This window comes from Rhododendron vialii, chromosome 1a (genome assembly GCF_030253575.1).
Source record: "Rhododendron vialii isolate Sample 1 chromosome 1a, ASM3025357v1".
Taxonomy (NCBI): domain Eukaryota; kingdom Viridiplantae; phylum Streptophyta; class Magnoliopsida; order Ericales; family Ericaceae; genus Rhododendron; species Rhododendron vialii.
In genome coordinates, this window is record NC_080557.1 from 45,287,464 (window position 1) to 45,303,518 (window position 16,055).

Consider the following 16,055-nt stretch of genomic DNA (forward strand, 5'->3'; position numbering starts at 1 on the left):
AAGCCTATAGAATTTCAAACACATAATTATAAAGTACACCAAATTACGGCCAATGATACTGTGCAATAATTATACTTTCTTAATGATAGTAACAATATTTGAGATTAATTTTTTAATTTGTCAAAATTACTTCATAAAAACTCGATTGCCTAGATTTAGTCTTGAAAAATAATTGAACCAAAATTTTTTCCTTTCATAGTTCGGTCTCCTCCAACTTTGATTCCCAGCTTTGCCGATGAGTGCAAGTGCAAAACGAGAACTATATAAGGAGAAACTTTTTGGTATATCAGGAATACCATTGGTATTTCCTCCGGTCTATTTCTAATTTTTTGGCCATTTTTAGATCACACTTGGATGATCGATTCCGTTCATTTTGTAGAGTTTGGCGAGAACCTTAAATATACCAAAAATCATGTTCATCAGATTTTTGTAGATACATGATCGGCATACATGAAATTCAAGAAAACTAAAACTGATCCAAAATCACACTGAATTGGAACCCAGTTTTATTTTTTTTTTGCAATTTTTATGTGTGCCGATCGTGTATCTATTAGAATCCGATGAACATGATTTTTGATATAATTAAGGTTTTTGCCGAACTCTACAACATGAACGGAGTTGATCAACCAAATGTGATTGAAAAATGGCCAAAAATTTGAAAATAGTCCGGAGGGAATACCAAAGGTGTTGGTATCCCCCATATACAAAAAAAAGTTTCTCCTACGTAAGACGGCTCCACGCAACGTTTTTCCAGCCACATTTCCTCTTCAAAATATCCCCCATAGTCCCGCCCACAGAAACAGAATATACCCCTGGACCCTACTGATTTCGTGGCGTCCTCTCCTCACCCCTCCACTGAAACCTAAACGACCGCCATTGACAGCCATCGTAGAGAGAGAGAGAGAGAGAGAGAGAGAGAGAGGGGATTTATGTGAGCTTCGCGATGTCTGCAATGGCGGTCCTGACGCACAGCCCGTCCTCACCCTTAACAACAGCAACTTCTCAGTTCACAAATCGACGACGCCCGATGCATTCAATCGCTTTCAATGTCCGTCGCAGAGAAACTAAGCTCGTCAATTTACCTACTTCCTGTAAACCTTCAACTTCCTGGTAATTTCACCTTTCTATCTCTATGTACTTACCTAAATAATCATAGATTTGTTGCACGTGTATGTGTACATAGATATATCGGAAGTTCAGCTGCAATTAACTGAGCAAAAATTGAAAAAGAGTTTCAGCTACGATTATCCGTACGCTAATGCATATGATATGTGATATCCTCTTTGTCTGCTTCTCGCAGTGTCATGCGCTGTTTTTGGTTAAAGTATGCAGAAAATAGTTTTTCAACTCTTGTCTTACATATTTTATAGAATTGTTTCGAGAACAAACAACAATAGCATTAAAAATAAAATATTCACATCTATCTCTTATAAAGGGAACACGGAACACCAAGTTGGTGCGAAAAGTTTCATTGGGACTGGCCAGAACCAGCCCTGACTTTTTAGCAGGCCCGGCGATTTTGGAGGCCGTAGGCAAGATATGAAAATGGGGCCTCTCAAGTTTTCTTTTTTGACATTAACAAAAGAGGAAGTGGCAAAATCAGCAGCCATTAGTTGTTCAAATAAGAAACAAGATTGCCTTGCAGCCTTAGTGGCATGCTGACTGAGCGTGACTTTGGCGTCCTAGATTGTGAGTTTGACTTACAGCCTCATCACCTTGAATGAATTTTTTGCACAACTTCAAAAAATCAGCTCGGAAAATGAGTCTTCCGTGAATTGAACTCGCAATCTAAGGCTAAAGAGCCGAGATCTTACCACCATGCTACACTTTCGTGTTTGAAAAATGTTTGACATACATAATATTTAAAATATTTCGCTATTTTGGGGCCCAATAATTGGGCCTAAAACTGGAGGCCCTAGGCAGTTGCTTGATGGGGCTATGCCTAGGGCTGGCCCTGCTTTTTAGGGGCCTAAAACGAAAATTAAAGATTGAGCTCTTTTTGCTAGACTATTATCAAGATTAAAGGGTACCAAAATATGATGGGCCGTTGAAATCTGAAATTTTTTGAGGGTCTAAAGCGGCCGGCTCTGAGACTGGCTCACTTTTTTCCTTCCCACAACTCCAACTGGACATAAAAGAGGCAAATTTGACACTTTTTTTTCCCCCAAACTGATCCAGTTTCTTAATCCTTGAGAGCTCCAGAAAGATGCAGTTTCCATCTGCTGATAGCCTGATTGCAAAAGAATCCTTGGGTCTTTTTTTTCATAGACATGCACACACATCGTGTTTGCCTGCTTTGCTAGTATTGCTATCTTAATAGATTCCACATAATTCAATGTCAGACAGCAACCATGGCAAGACAGTTGTTAATATGAGATATGATAGATAAGTTACTGTGCTAACGACATGCGCCTTATACCGGAATGGCTTTCTCTCAGTGTTTGCAGTTTAGTTGTGTCAACTCTAATGGATCACATTCGCTTGTAATAATAAATGCGGGTCTTTTTTACTTGTGTAGATGTAGATTGTCAAGCTGATGTTGTAAATTGACAAAGAATGTACCACTGCAGATACATGTTTTCGAGGAATAGTTGCTATTTTTTCCCGAGGAATAGTTGCTTTCTGCATGAATACAAAAATTGTGAAAATTCGTATTTACAATTTGTCTCTATCTCGGGACCCTATAGTGCACCCTGTACTTCAGGGTTGCACTACAAGGCTATAGTGTACGATCCGAGCCGTCCACTCAGCAATCAATGGTCAAGACTTTATCTTGGCCCCTACTGATGTGAGGCGTCCATTGTCGAGATGAAATCTGCACCATTGATTGCCGATATGGACGGCTCAGATGGTGCACTACAACCTTGTAGTGCACATCTGCACTAAATTATCCCCAAATCCGTAAATTGGTTGGCATCTGTAGTGCTCATGGAAGTTAGTCATTAGCCTGTTTAAGTGAAACGGAAGTACATGAACAGGGAATAGTTGACTACATGCATATGATGGCAACCTAAACTACTAAAATTACGAACCAAGAAAAACAAAGCAACTGTTCAGTTCCTTGATACATTTACTCAAAAAGTTTGTATGCAATACCACATATTCATTGGAATTTAATCCCATCTGCTAGAGCTCGAAGAATTCCCAAAGGGCCAGCGTATTCTGGGCCAATACGTTGTTGTATCAATTAAGAGTGAAATGATGACTCATAACTTGGCATGGGTAGTGCTTAATGAACCACCATTTGAACCCACGATCTCATGAACAAAAAATTGAGCATATAATAAGAAAAACTGTGGGGTAGGCTCGAAAGAAAAAGGCTTCAATTTTTCTTTGCCTGAGTTAACACTTCACTTTTAGGTGGTGTTGCCTATACATTGATCTTCTTTGCCAAATTTTGTTCTCTTTGTTCCGTCCTTTGTGAAGCGCTCCTTTGTGTTGCCTTTGCCGATTGCGTTATGAAATATATGGTATCAGTAGTTTGTTCATCTGCACTATGCAGCCTTCTCATTCTCTCTGTCGAATGTCTTTGGGAAACATCAAGAGTCTAGTTTTTGAGCTGATGTCGTTGACATTCTCAGTTTCTTTGTCCTTCCCGTCGAAGAGATTGATCACTGAGACACAGGTGGCAACGTTGCTCCCATGCACGATTTTTTGTGGCCTAGCTCCTTTTGACCTTTCTGGTACACCACGTGCAAGGTGTTCATGAATTGAATCCATGGCCTCTTCTGATTTCTTTGACCCTGTACAAAATCGGTAAAAACATGTTAGCTTCAAAATGATGTGTTAGTTGTCCCCTAAGTTGTGTATGGATAGGAATTTTGTCTTATTCATGAACCAGGGGGCCCGTGCACTTGATGCCTTATTTATATATAAGATTATAAGTAGGTATTGATTGTTTGTACATAAATATACACTGAGGTTCGTATGAACTACAAGTTTAAAAGAGGAACTTAAAGGAATTATAAACAGATTTTCGTCGGAAATCAGATGTTGTACAAGTCCTAAGTATGCATATGAAAAGGGACGCAGTGAGATCAACTTCAAGGGTTTGATTGATTCTCCATAAGCAAACTCAGTGCTTGGGCCACATTGGTCCAAATGAAGAAAATCAAGTTTTCTGGAAGAGAACTGTGAAGAGGGTAAGAGAGACAACTGCTATATCCTAGTTCGGCCTTGGCAAAATCTGAGAACCATTTCTTTTGTTTTTCTATTATCTTCCTGTTTCTTATGCTCTAGATACATATGTCCAACATTACAAACACTGTAAAATACGAGAACATTTACTTACGTCCAGTTAAGAATCCTCCCAGCATAATTACTCTCTCTCTCTCTCTCTCTCTCTCTCTCTCTCTCTCTCTCTCTCTCTCTCTCCCCGGACGGGTTTGTGTCGGGTTAGGAATTTTGTCTCTGGAAGTGGAACTGAAGAATTCATCTCCCTGATCTCTTTCTCTCCTTGCCAGACAGGTTCGTGTTGGATCAATTCTGCTCTCTCCCAAACTTTGTTTCTTTGTGAAACTAACTGCTGGTGAAGATGAAGAAAAGGGAGTAATTGAAGAAACAGGAGAGTAGTCAGACGCGGGTGTGGCAGCTATTGTGGGGATTTTACCATTTGGTCCCTAGATTTTTCATCCACGTAGTTATGCATTGTAAAAATCAGTTTCTCGCTAAGGCAAATTTGTTATCAGAAAAAGTCCATATAGCTTCATTTATTGGGTGACACCAAAATGGGTTCTAGCTTTATATATTAGAATAGATGCTTTTGTGCCGTTCAAATTAAAAAATAGAATAGATGCTTTTGCAAAGATTAATATGGAGTACATGCAGCTTCACTTAACGAGAATGACATGAGTTGTGCCTTTCATTTTGTCTCCTTAGCGTTTTGCTGGTATTACTTTAATAAAGTGAAAGTTTGTTGGCTGTACAAGTCAATAGTATAAATCAGCCGACCCCAAGTGATTGGGACTTAAGGCTCGGTTTGGTTTGGTTTAGCTTTGTCTTTCAAAGTGAGAGTGTGTTGATGTTCGCTTGCGTGCTTTGTCATCCAAGTAGCAGGCCATTCTTTGCAGTTTATTGCACGATGTTGATGCTTATGTTATTCTTTTCATTTTGCAATGTAGTATTAGAAACTTTCAAGATGAGGATGCAGAAACTTTTGAAGTTGCAAGTTCTAGAGAAACTACAGAGGGTCAAGATAAGGTTGCTGATCAGGTGTTTGGTAATCCGGAAAATAGAACTACTGGCACGGGGATTTCATTCTTGGTAAAATTAGCTATAGCGCTTGGCGTAGCTGCAACCATTACACTAATATCTGTTGGCTTCAAACGGTATATGAATGGATCACCTCAGGGGGTGAATTATCTGGGTCATGGCTCACCTGCTTCGGTTTTGACTGCACCCTCTGCCGGTTTCACTCTCAATGTCTTTGGACACAAAGTTGTAATTCCCGAATATGCTCCAGGGTATGCTGACATTTTGCTTTCCTCCACCCCTGATGAAAACCAGTAGTTGCTTCTGAGCTGTTTGTGTTCTATATATTGCTAACATTTTGGACTTGCAATTAGAGGAAACAATCAAATGCAATCTGCAGTTCTTCTCTGTTGCCTTGGTGTTTGTCATTTTTCAAAAATCTATTGTCTTACGCTGTAAATATGATGTTTGAAGGTTTTAGTCAGTGCTCAAGAACCACATCATCCAATTTTTTTATTTACCACTGTCCAACCTCCAGTCTCACCTAACACACAGCCGTTTCCTAGCCACGTAGTAGAAAAACCGTGTCAGATCCTTTATGAACATGAATTCTATTGTGAACATTCATAACGTGGAAATTTTTTCTCGTAGCTGACTGACACAAGGCTTGGTTTTGTTTACGGTCTAACCTCCCGAGTTTAACTTAATCTTATGAAAATGCTCTAAATCTCCTTGCTTCGTAATTTCAGATGGATCTACTTTTGGTTGCTGATGGCTGCCGGTTGTGGAATTGCTATTAGTGAAGAGGCTTTAAATATATGGGTCTGTCCTTTATACTGGTACTTTTGTTTCACAAACTCTAGAATTCCCTTTGCCCCTTTCGATAAACTCTTCTTCTCTGTTTTGTGTTTACGGTTCAATATGACGACTCTGTAACAAACTTTTCCAAACATCTTCTGGTAAGTGATGCAGGTTGGCATATCCTTATCGCGTATGCTGTCTTTGGATGGAACATGGCAGTCTTTTGTTGAATCATTCTCCAGAAATGCACCATACATATTATCGACGGTCCTGTGGGTGTACTGGTTGGTGACAGTTCAACTTTTTGATGTTAAGATTGCGTTATCAAATGGTAGAAAATCTGACGTGGTCACATTCTAACTTCAGGGGAGTATGTCTTAGTGATATGATTCCATTTTATCTCGGGAAGCTTTTTAAGCAGTCCGGGGCATCTGATGATGTTTGTTCAAAGGTAATTGCTTCTACTCAATGCTGAATTGCTCATACATGCAATCATCAACCAACTATTTTCAATTAATTGTTACGAGTACGACTGGAAGTTTTTTTTTTTGTCTGCTCAATTAAGTGTTCCAGTATTGCTTATGACTCTAGTTAGGGATTGGCAAGGAGAAAGTAATGGAAATTACTCGTGTTGTGCAAAGATATGGAAACCTCGCAGGCTTTGGTGAGTTCAGACAGCGTTTCACTTCCTTTCTTCTTTGTCTTAGCTCCCCCCATTCATTTTCACACCCGATGCTTGGTTAAAATGTCCGTCAATGTATGAAATGTCTACCCATGTGTCAACTCCTTCACCAGATATTTAGGTAATATTTCCTGCAATGTTGAAGACAGGTCAAAATTGCATCTATAAGTTCACTCATTGGTATATTGCCCCACCATAAATCAATGCTACCCAAGGTTCTCAACTCATCGGGAAAGGGAAGTTTGCATGAGTAGAATTACACGCTTTTGAGAGACATTCAATTTTAACCAAAGGAATAGATGAAGCGTCCTGAGGAGCTTCCACAAACTAGGAAGGGTCTATTTCTTGAACTGGACTTGCTTGTATGGCTTGTGTGGTGTAGCAGTTGTCTTCATAACTAATGCTTTGTGCATTTCTGAAAAGTCTCGCTCTGCTTCTTGTTGGTGCTTACTGAGTCTCATTTTTCCGTAATTCATGAGAGACTTATTGAATCTCATTTACGATCAAATCTTAATCCTCAGAAATATGTATAATTTACTTAACGGGTGCATGGTTACGTGTTGGCAAGTAGTTGGTAGTGGCCTAAATGACACTTTGCCAACTCCAGGTTTCCACAATTGGCCATGTCCAGGTTGGTTGAGTGCAAGTGTATTTGTCATCTCGAAGGGAGACAGGAACGAGTTAGTTGCTACTTGCTTGTGCTGGCTTGTAAAGTGATTGATCAAGCCTAAGCCATTGATCATACCTAGGATGAAGATCAAATGACACTTGTACAACCTCTGTAGTTGACTTGGTGAAAAACTCCATTACTAGATGGCATACAACTTAGAAGGAACTTGTCATAATGCTATTGCAATCTAATTGCACACTAACGGAAGAGTTGTAGAACGGAAGTCGAAGCGGAAGCGAGATGCCTGTGCGGAAAAGGTCTGGAGAGCGGAAATATCTTCAAAAGGTCTATATTTGTGCAGTTTGTGTGCGAAAAATACGGACCCATATTTGGTTATATGTTTACTTATGAGACAATAATTCCTGTAGCAAGGTCAAGCTCATGAGGTTTATGTTGAGTTAATATAGATATGTACATGATACCCATAATATGAAGAAAGTCAAAAGAACACATGAGCTAGCCCCACAGTAATGGCTTCTGGTTTATTATGATCCAAGTTTGGGAAGAATGGGTTGCTTTCATTTCTTTTGTGTTCATGTGTTAAATTTTTTCTCGCAATTTACAAGGATGTAGGAGCATGTGGTGAAAGAGTCGCAAGTCTACAATAGTGAGGAAAACTCAAAGGGTGACATAATAGGATGATCGCAATTCCACAATAACTCAAAACTAGCAAAAACTCGACTAAAAAGTGTACCAATGTTGGATCCATTCTCAGATTTTGATAAATTGGCTCTACTGGAAACATGATTTTGCAATTCAAGTTCCAGAAATGTCGAAGGACGATGTGTGACCCTATTTGGCTGAGTTAGAGCACTTTGATTGCAAACACAAGCGCAGGAAACTAAAAAATAATGGAGCAAATGAATATCATATTGTCCTGGTGAAACATGGGTCCATAAAGGATGGACAGGACATGTTTTAAATATAAATGTCAATCTGTGTTGTATCTGTTGCTACATGCTATGTTCATAAGTACCCTTATTTCGTATTGTTTTATTTTTTTGTTTGCTTATTTTTTGGTGGATATTATTGTCAATGCTTTTTATATAATCTTTTCATATGGTCTGTTAGTGATTGTGTGCACTGTGGTCTGCAGCGGAGCGTTTTTCTCTTGGAGTGAGAAATCCTACAGCTTTCCTAGCAGGAACACTGGTTTGTGTTGATTACTTTATTGACAACGTCCTTTGTATCACTTGGCTCATTTGTGCATCCCCATTGCTTTGATATTATTTCCTGCATTCTTTGGTACTGCATTTCCTTGGCCATTTTTGTGTGGGGATGGGTCATAAGGAAGCCTGTTGGTATTAGTAAAAGATTGACTTGTTTTTTAAAATCAATGATGAATCCAATTGGATAGTTAACATACTTAGGGCAGGATATCTCAAAGGTGGTGAAAGGTGGCAGTGGCAGTAGCACTCAGCCATTCAGTGCATCATAAGGTATACGTATTCCATAGTTGCTTTAAATGACTGAAAATGTTCGTGAAAAAAACTATGTTGGCACCTGATACTAAAGTCAACCTCTTCTGGAACGTACAATCTCCGCCACCCCTGTTGAGAGGGATGTTAAAGCTTTGCTTTTGTTTGGTTGAACATACTCATTTTTGGAAACATAAATGATCATAGAAAACACAATACTTGTTTTCCTTGATTGCAATAGTAATCTTCAGATGACCTTCTTCAGACCTTCTTCAGACAGTCAGGTTAGTACCGAAGTTGTTTGACTGTGACCCTTTCCTTCCATTGTTTTTGTCATTTGCGTACTGTCTTTGTGAATTGTGATCACTTTACCAAGTTTGACAGATATGATGATATCTGTAGAAAGAAAATAAGATCTTGTTTTTTTAGACCATGTTGTACATTGGGCTTTGCACTATCAATCAGACATCATCATCTATTGGTTCAGGCCAATTTAACCCGCAATTTGACCAACAAAATGAAAACAGACCTTATTTTCCTTTTCTGTCACGTGCATGTCTACTATGTATGAGTAATATTTGGACCAACCATCAAATTAATCATGTTTTTTTCTGTGAGTGCAGGGTGTTTCTCCAGAATACTTCTTTGCTGGAGTCTGTTGTGGTGGCTTGATCACCCTTCCGCTTCAGGTCATTTTAATTTCTGTTGACAAATTAAACAGCATGACATGTGAATTATGAACAAACACACACAACCTTTGAAAACATCATCAAGGAAGTAAAGAGGACATTTCATACTCATTATATCTGTGAGATGAACTTTCAGTCAAACAGAAAACATTGTAGAGCAATTGTGTTTCTTTCATAAGGGATTACAATGTTTTTAACTCCTTCCCCTATACAAGAACAATAGAATATGTAGGAATGAATACGATCGTCATTTTACCCTGTTTTAGATGTAAGGAAGATGTGGGCATCATAAACTTCCTAATCTCGACCAAAAATATACTTGCTCTATCGAATAAAATATTATTGCACTTGTATTTTCTCACAATCTAGTTGTAACGTGCTTTTGTTTTCCAAGTTGAGCATCTATTCTTAGCTGACACTTTTTCTGTTTTTCTCCTCCAATTTCAGTTGGTGGCTGGGTTCTTGTTGAGGGAGCGCCCCATAGTTGCCGTTGCAACAGTTGCATCTGCAGTTGTATGGCTGTCCCCTTGCTTCTGGTATTTTTTGTTGTGTAAAATGAAATCTGATTTGTATAACTATTGTACAGGGACTTTGGACGGTGTTCCCATACGCAGTAGCGGCATCAACTGCATTGTTCCTTTTTCTCCGACGCCGCTTCTCCAGCTAGTTCTGCTCATAACTGTTTGCTCGATTCACAAGTCCCAATGGCAGAACAGGTATAAGCTACCGAAATCCATGATAAGAAGGCACAGGTTCATACTGCCGATGGTTGCTGCAACTCTCTGTTGAAACACCATCCCCATACACCTTCCATTGTGGGTTTTAAAGCACAATTAGCTTTGTACTTTTGGTAGCTGATTTATGCCCTTTAAGCAAGGGAATATGTAGACCGTCTTTACCAAAAAGAATTTTGTCATTCTTTGTAGTAGTACATAATAAAGGACAATCTGTTTTTTTATTCACTTGGTTTTGGGATACAATGGCTTGTAAGTTGGCACTAGTTATACTTTTCATGTTCAACGCCGAGGTGATTATTTGAAGCTTATTTGATTACACCAGACCTTGTCTCTTGCGTTTTCAATGGAATCTGGAACTTGTTTTGTCATGCATGAGCAAAATAAACGGAACTAGGGCAGTTGGCCCAGCGGTTGTATAGCAGTACTGTGAGGTTGCAGGTTCAAATCCTATGGAGAGGAGTTTGATACCCATTGTGATTGGTTGGGGTTGGGGTAAAAATAGGTTCTTCCTATTGCATGACAAAAAAACAAAAACAAAAAACAAAAAAAAAAAAGAAAAGAAAAGAAAGGGCATTTTCAAAAGAGAATTGAATTTTGCACCCCCTTCTATCCAAATGCAATCCTATTTTTGTTTTGTAGTGATGTAAAATTATACGATTACCCTTTTCATGTGTGAAGGGAAAAATGTATAAAGGGTAGTTTTGTAGTTCTACATGAATGAAGACAAAAACAATGAAGTGCACTTGGACAAAAAGGGAGTGTGAAAATCAATTTCCAAAAACCTTAATACTGTGTGGAATAATACTGTAGAGCCCACATCCAGATTTTTATTATACACTAAGCACGTGTGGGGTGCAAACGAGCTGAGCCGAGCCTTGATATTCGAGCTTGGCCCATTTACTTAATGAACCTACAACTCGAGCTTGAGCTCAGCTCACTTGTAAACAAGCCGAGCCTTACTAATATGCTTAACAAGCCGAGCTCAAGCTCGAGTTTTGTCTACTAAACAGGCGTCATATGCAAATTAGTTGAGGCTTAAGCAGTACAAGGAATGGCTAAAACCTTCAGAATTTAAGAGATTCATTTGCAAATTAGTTGAAGCCTAAGCAGTACAAGGAATGGCTAAAACCTTCAGAACTTAAGTGATACAACTGGGTGGAAGCCCCATATGTGAAACTCGTTCATCCATTTACCAGCTACAAAAAGCGAAAATCATTACATTGACATGAATTTGACAGCAGTATCACATATTTAGTAATTGTCTCTCACCTTTGTACACTAGAAAATCTTCTAATTACAACAGACTTGTAAATAACAGAACTCCTTCCTGTGGCTAATCCAAAGCACTACAACTCTTGTATCGAGACCAACGAGGAAGAACAAAACCAGATCACCAACAACATTACTTGTAATTACTCGATAGAAAAAAAGTTGAAAGAAAACAAACAAGCGAAGTGAATTTTACCTAATAGGCGTGCTCATGTCCCTTCCATTACCTTTGACTCCTTCCCTTCCGAATGCTTCGAGGGAGAACTCGATTCCCTTGAAGAGCTATGACCAAAAAAGCTAAACCTTCCAATCTTTTTGGAAAATGAGCTCATGAATTTGTGGGAATTAGACTTCTCCATATTCCTCTTCATACAGACGTGCTCTTTCTCTAGATCGTTTAGTCTCATCCTTAAACGAGCTAGCTCAAGCTTCAGCTCCCGGTTCTCTCTCCTCAATGAAGCATAGTTATCCCGTGGAGACATGGAGGCACTGAGTGCACCACTGCCAACCCGCCACGACTGGTGCACTGGTTTTAGGTCATCGTCAGGGTTAGAGCAGCACAAGGCATTCCGGAGCTTTAACTGTTCAAAATAAAGCACTTGCACCATCGATTGGAGAGGAAGGCGTTCGTTTTGCGCAGCATGTGCACCGGCTTCTTGGGAGAGCTTTTGGAAGTCAATCAGCTGGCATACGTTCTTCTTGTCTGGATCTGATAAACCCTGATGAGCCTGCCACATACGTCTAAGGAATAAATCAAAAGAACTACAAACTAAGAGATAAGTGCCTGTGGAAGCTCTAAAATGAAATTTTGGACCAAGTGGCTGCGTTGTTATCTAGCTATGATGAAGGAAAACAGGCAGAAATTCTAAAACTCATGAATGAACAGATCTAACAAGAAACTTTTTGAGCAATCAAATGAAGGTTTAAGAGGAACCAACTAATTCTCTATCTCATTCCATGTTTTTTCCCTTTTGCTGAGTTCTGTAAATCTTGTTGTTCTTAGGGATTAGAGGCAGAAATTATTATAAAGCTGCTCAAACTGTGAAGGGGAGAAAAAAAAAAAAGCATGAAGAGACAAACAGAAGAGCGATTTCTTCATAATATTGTCTTTACCTAGTCATCTCCGATCCCTCCTGCAAAATTAAAACACTCCAAATAGCAAACAAACAGCGCTATAAAGAGTTATTCTAGAAGAAATGGAGTACTAATGTAAGAAGTTACGTACTTTGAGATAAATATCAATTGCTCGGTACAACCCATCGTGAAGAGTACGTGCATGCCCGGGCAAGGTATCTGCAATTGCTATGAACTTGTTGAGCTTGAGGTTTGCATCAGGTGCAATTTCAGCCAAGTAAGTGTCCACTAATTTCGAGACTTTGAATAGTGCTGATTGTGAGGGCGAATGAGGACTATCCGATTCAAAGACAGAACCATCCTCCATATCGTCCTCGCTATCATCTTTCTGAGAGAAATTAACCAAGATTCTGTGGACTGTGTCGACATCAAACATAGTGTCACCAGCATGGCGGAAGGAGGGGATCAAAAGATCATCAAGAGTAGCTATATCCAACTGGGCCCCGATCCGTCTCTCTAAATCAAGCCTACAAGCAACTGCACAATCAAGCATCATAGCGCTTCGTAAAACACCGAACAGAAAACTGATGGGAATGACAAGTTTCTCAACCGGCAAAAGGCTAACGATTGTCTCCACAACTACTCTTTCTTGCCCATTTGAACCATCAACAGTCTCAAACTTCGGCTGGCTAGATGGATTCCATAGGCTTGATTTCTTTGTCAATTCTTTTTGAGCATAACTCATGAGAGATGCACCTATACTCTCAGGCCGGACCCCACGACACTTCATAGCCGTTATGACTCTTTGATAAAAATCTATCCGGAGAGCAGAAAGATCTTCTATCCACCAGTCCCCTTCGCATTTGACTTGACGGTTCATGTGAAGTCTACCTGAGCTGCTGTACTCTAGACGCGAAAAACTTGAAGCAATTTGCTCTACACAAGCTTTGGAAGCTATTGCATCAATGCATCTATTGGTTATGTTTAGCTCGTCAGCAAGTGGGAGTAGATTTTCGCATTGTTGCAACACCTCAATACACATTTCAAGGTTCTTGCATACGATAGTGTCGAGATATTCTTCGGCACGGGAACTGAGATTGCTTTTTGAAAACTCCTCAGTCATATCGAGGTAATCGGACAGACAGCATAACTGAGCAACATTTGCCGATGTGATCTCGAAGTTGACTCCATAGCAGAATTTGGCAGCCAGTTCGAATGACTCAGCTCCTCCAGGTAGGTTGAGGAGCTCTATCCTTGAAATATTGGAATCTTTGTGTTCTGCTACCAACTTTCTGATTCGCCCACTCCGGGAGACAAGAGGGAACTGGATGCAAAATTTGCTGTGTTAGTAGTTGACAAGTTGTGATCAAACAATGAATACAGCGTCTCAACAAATGGCACAAACAAACTGTTTTCTTCTGTATAAAGAGTTGCATGCCAACCATTAAGACCAAGAGGTTGGTATTTAGTAGAATTTTTTCCAAATTTGGTCTTATTTTTAACTTTTCAGATTGCTCTCTTTGAGATGAGACTGAGTGTGATAGCTGTTTTATTCAAAAATTGTTGTAGTTTGGGAAGAAAAAAAATCCAACAAAAAGGAGGGAAGGATGAACACACTGACATTCCAGAAAAGGAATAAGTCATTTTCTTAGTAACACCGACACTCCCAAAAAAAAACTCACACAGACCCTTCAACAAACACACACACGCACAAAACTGAGTCTACGCAGAAGGCAGAAGCATATATAGCCCATTACTTTGACTGGTGAAACTTACCTTGTGCAAGGCAAATGTTCCCCCTGTCACTTCTATAGTAATGTCACTTGGAACGTCCCGGAATATCCTGCAAGAGATCGGCAGCCATTTACAACCAAAATGTACAGTAGGTGTTTGTGCAATGTGACATGTACATTCAAAATAAGAAACATCTTTTCTGAAAGGCAATGGTTTCCTTTCTTTTCCTGCCAATTTATTGCTGAAATATAGCCCTACTTAAATGTTCCAATACGATATAGAGTTCCCCGCGGATGTTGTGGTAAAGATTCATTGGCATTTGAAGTCACGATTCAAGTAAATTACAGGGTAATTGTTGTTTGTTGACATTAAGTTCGTTTAGGAGCAATCCTAGGCTCAAAAACATCAATATACAGATAAGAATTCAATATTCATATCTCCTCCTATTCCTCCTCTCACCCCCTCAGAGAAACAACCAAGCAAGGCTTACATCAGAGAAACTAAGTAACTCCCTCCGTCCCAAAATGATAGCCCCCATGAAAAGACATGCAATTTTCGATCAAAAAATAAATACTTTTGTTCATAATTTTTTGAATTTTTTGCACCAAATTAAAGAACTAATCAAGCTTTAATTTGGTGCGAAGAACCTCGAAAAATCATGTACAGAAGTACTTTATTTTTTTTATCCGAAAATTACACGTTTTTTGTTGGGGACTATCAAAATGGGATGGAGGGAGTGCTAAATGCAAGCAAGAAAAACTGAACACATGGCCTGCTTACAGTAAACAAGAGCTCAAGCACAAAGCTCAAGAACTAAAACTTCAAATTCCCACCGAGGAGATAGGCGAAAACTACTAGTAACCGAATAGAACAAACAATTAACTAAAATGATACCATCTTATGCAAAAACAAAAACGTTAAACAAAAATCAACTAAACCAACAAGGAAAAAGGGAAAAAAAAAAAAAAAACTAAATTTGAACTACACTGGAGCACAAGGACACATGAAGTTTAAAGAACAAACCATTCATTGTATCTCTGCCGCGAGCACTTGGTTAGTGACAACTGCTGCTGATGGTGGTGCTTGTCCATCTGACACAGGGGAAACGCAAAGAGAAGGGAATGGAAATTTTTAGAGGAAAGAAAGAGGATATTGGGGGTTAAAGAAAGGTACAGAACAAGGAGACAGAGACCCAGATGGAGATGTTCCTGTTGGTAGATTTCCTTGGGCATTTTTGTCAAACAGGTGGTGTTCAAACCATGGATCGCAACTGTCCAAAGCACCCTGGGCCTCTCTGGTGGGTCACCTATGATGTCTTCACCTTTTTCTTTAAGCCAAACATGCATGCCCAATTCCAAATCATAAACAGTCACATTTCTACACACGTTTTCACCGAATTCTACAGTCTGGACACTGTTTTGCTGAATCTAAGCTGGTTAATGGGCGCAAATAAGGGAATGGGTTGTGACTATGTAGGTATATAAAATGCAAGTTTTATCAACACAGAGGAGAGAGAGAGAGGGAGGGGGGGAAAGCGGGAAGGAAAGGGTAGTTATTGGTTTGACATATTTTACTCTTTGTCCCCTTAATCATTCCCTTTTTTCTGTTACCTTTAATTTATGTGTATTGACATCAGCACCCCACATTTTTAACTTATCTTTCAAATTCGGTGGAAAATTCACTAGCAATTATGGCTTTCACTTTGTCTTGGAAGTCAAATCACCAAAGATTTTCCTTGATTCATTTCATATGTTTTGATACTAATCCAAAGATTAGGATGAAGCGTTTACC

General features: G+C 39.3%; 2 protein-coding genes across 8 annotated transcripts; one reads left to right on the forward strand and one right to left on the reverse strand.

Annotated features, from left to right (window-relative positions):
- The first annotated feature begins 786 nt into the window (after positions 1-786).
- On the forward strand, positions 787-10,508 carry LOC131320282 (uncharacterized). Of its 5 annotated transcripts, XM_058350959.1 has the most exons (10): positions 787-1,110; positions 5,121-5,462; positions 5,940-6,012; positions 6,163-6,275; positions 6,358-6,442; positions 6,583-6,655; positions 8,440-8,495; positions 9,385-9,450; positions 9,898-9,963; positions 10,037-10,508. In XM_058350959.1, the coding sequence occupies exons 1-10, from the start codon at positions 944-946 to the stop codon at positions 10,115-10,117; spliced, it is 1,122 nt and encodes a 373-aa protein (XP_058206942.1). In that variant the 5' UTR covers positions 787-943; the 3' UTR covers positions 10,118-10,508. The 5 variants fall into 5 exon arrangements, 4 of the variants coding, with proteins under 4 accessions (XP_058206942.1, XP_058206953.1, XP_058206927.1 ...); XM_058350970.1 differs by having other exon boundaries at positions 787-1,091; positions 9,898-10,508; XM_058350944.1 differs by having other exon boundaries at positions 789-1,110; positions 9,898-10,508.
- An 848-nt stretch (positions 10,509-11,356) lies between these two features.
- Positions 11,357-15,796, reverse strand: LOC131320310 (BTB/POZ domain-containing protein At5g48800-like). 3 transcript variants are annotated; one of them, XM_058350989.1, is made up of 5 exons: positions 15,457-15,789; positions 15,288-15,355; positions 14,307-14,373; positions 12,682-13,854; positions 11,357-12,184 (listed from the first exon to the last, which is right to left on the reverse strand). In XM_058350989.1, exons 2-5 carry the CDS (start codon positions 15,353-15,355, stop codon positions 11,666-11,668), a joined length of 1,827 nt encoding a protein of 608 aa, XP_058206972.1. In that variant the 5' UTR covers positions 15,457-15,789; the 3' UTR covers positions 11,357-11,665. The 3 variants fall into 3 exon arrangements, with proteins under 3 accessions (XP_058206972.1, XP_058206975.1, XP_058206965.1); XM_058350992.1 differs by having other exon boundaries at positions 15,438-15,579; XM_058350982.1 differs by having other exon boundaries at positions 15,288-15,796.
- Positions 15,797-16,055: the final 259 nt, after the last annotated feature.

Coding starts and splice junctions, on each gene's coding strand:
- LOC131320282 (XM_058350944.1), top strand. CDS start 944: ATGTCTGCAATGGCGGTCCTGACGCACAGCCCGTCCTCACCCTTAACA. Junction 6,656..8,439: donor TGGAAACCTCGCAGGCTTTG/GTGAGTTCAGAC, acceptor TGTGGTCTGCAG/CGGAGCGTTTTTCTCTTGGA. Junction 8,496..9,384: donor CTTTCCTAGCAGGAACACTG/GTTTGTGTTGAT, acceptor CTGTGAGTGCAG/GGTGTTTCTCCAGAATACTT.
- LOC131320310 (XM_058350982.1), bottom strand. CDS start 15,610: ATGCATGTTTGGCTTAAAGAAAAAGGTGAAGACATCATAGGTGACCCA. Junction 14,374..15,287: donor CGGCAGAGATACAATGAATG/GTTTGTTCTTTA, acceptor GATCTCTTGCAG/GATATTCCGGGACGTTCCAA. Junction 13,855..14,306: donor GAACATTTGCCTTGCACAAG/GTAAGTTTCACC, acceptor TTTTGCATCCAG/TTCCCTCTTGTCTCCCGGAG.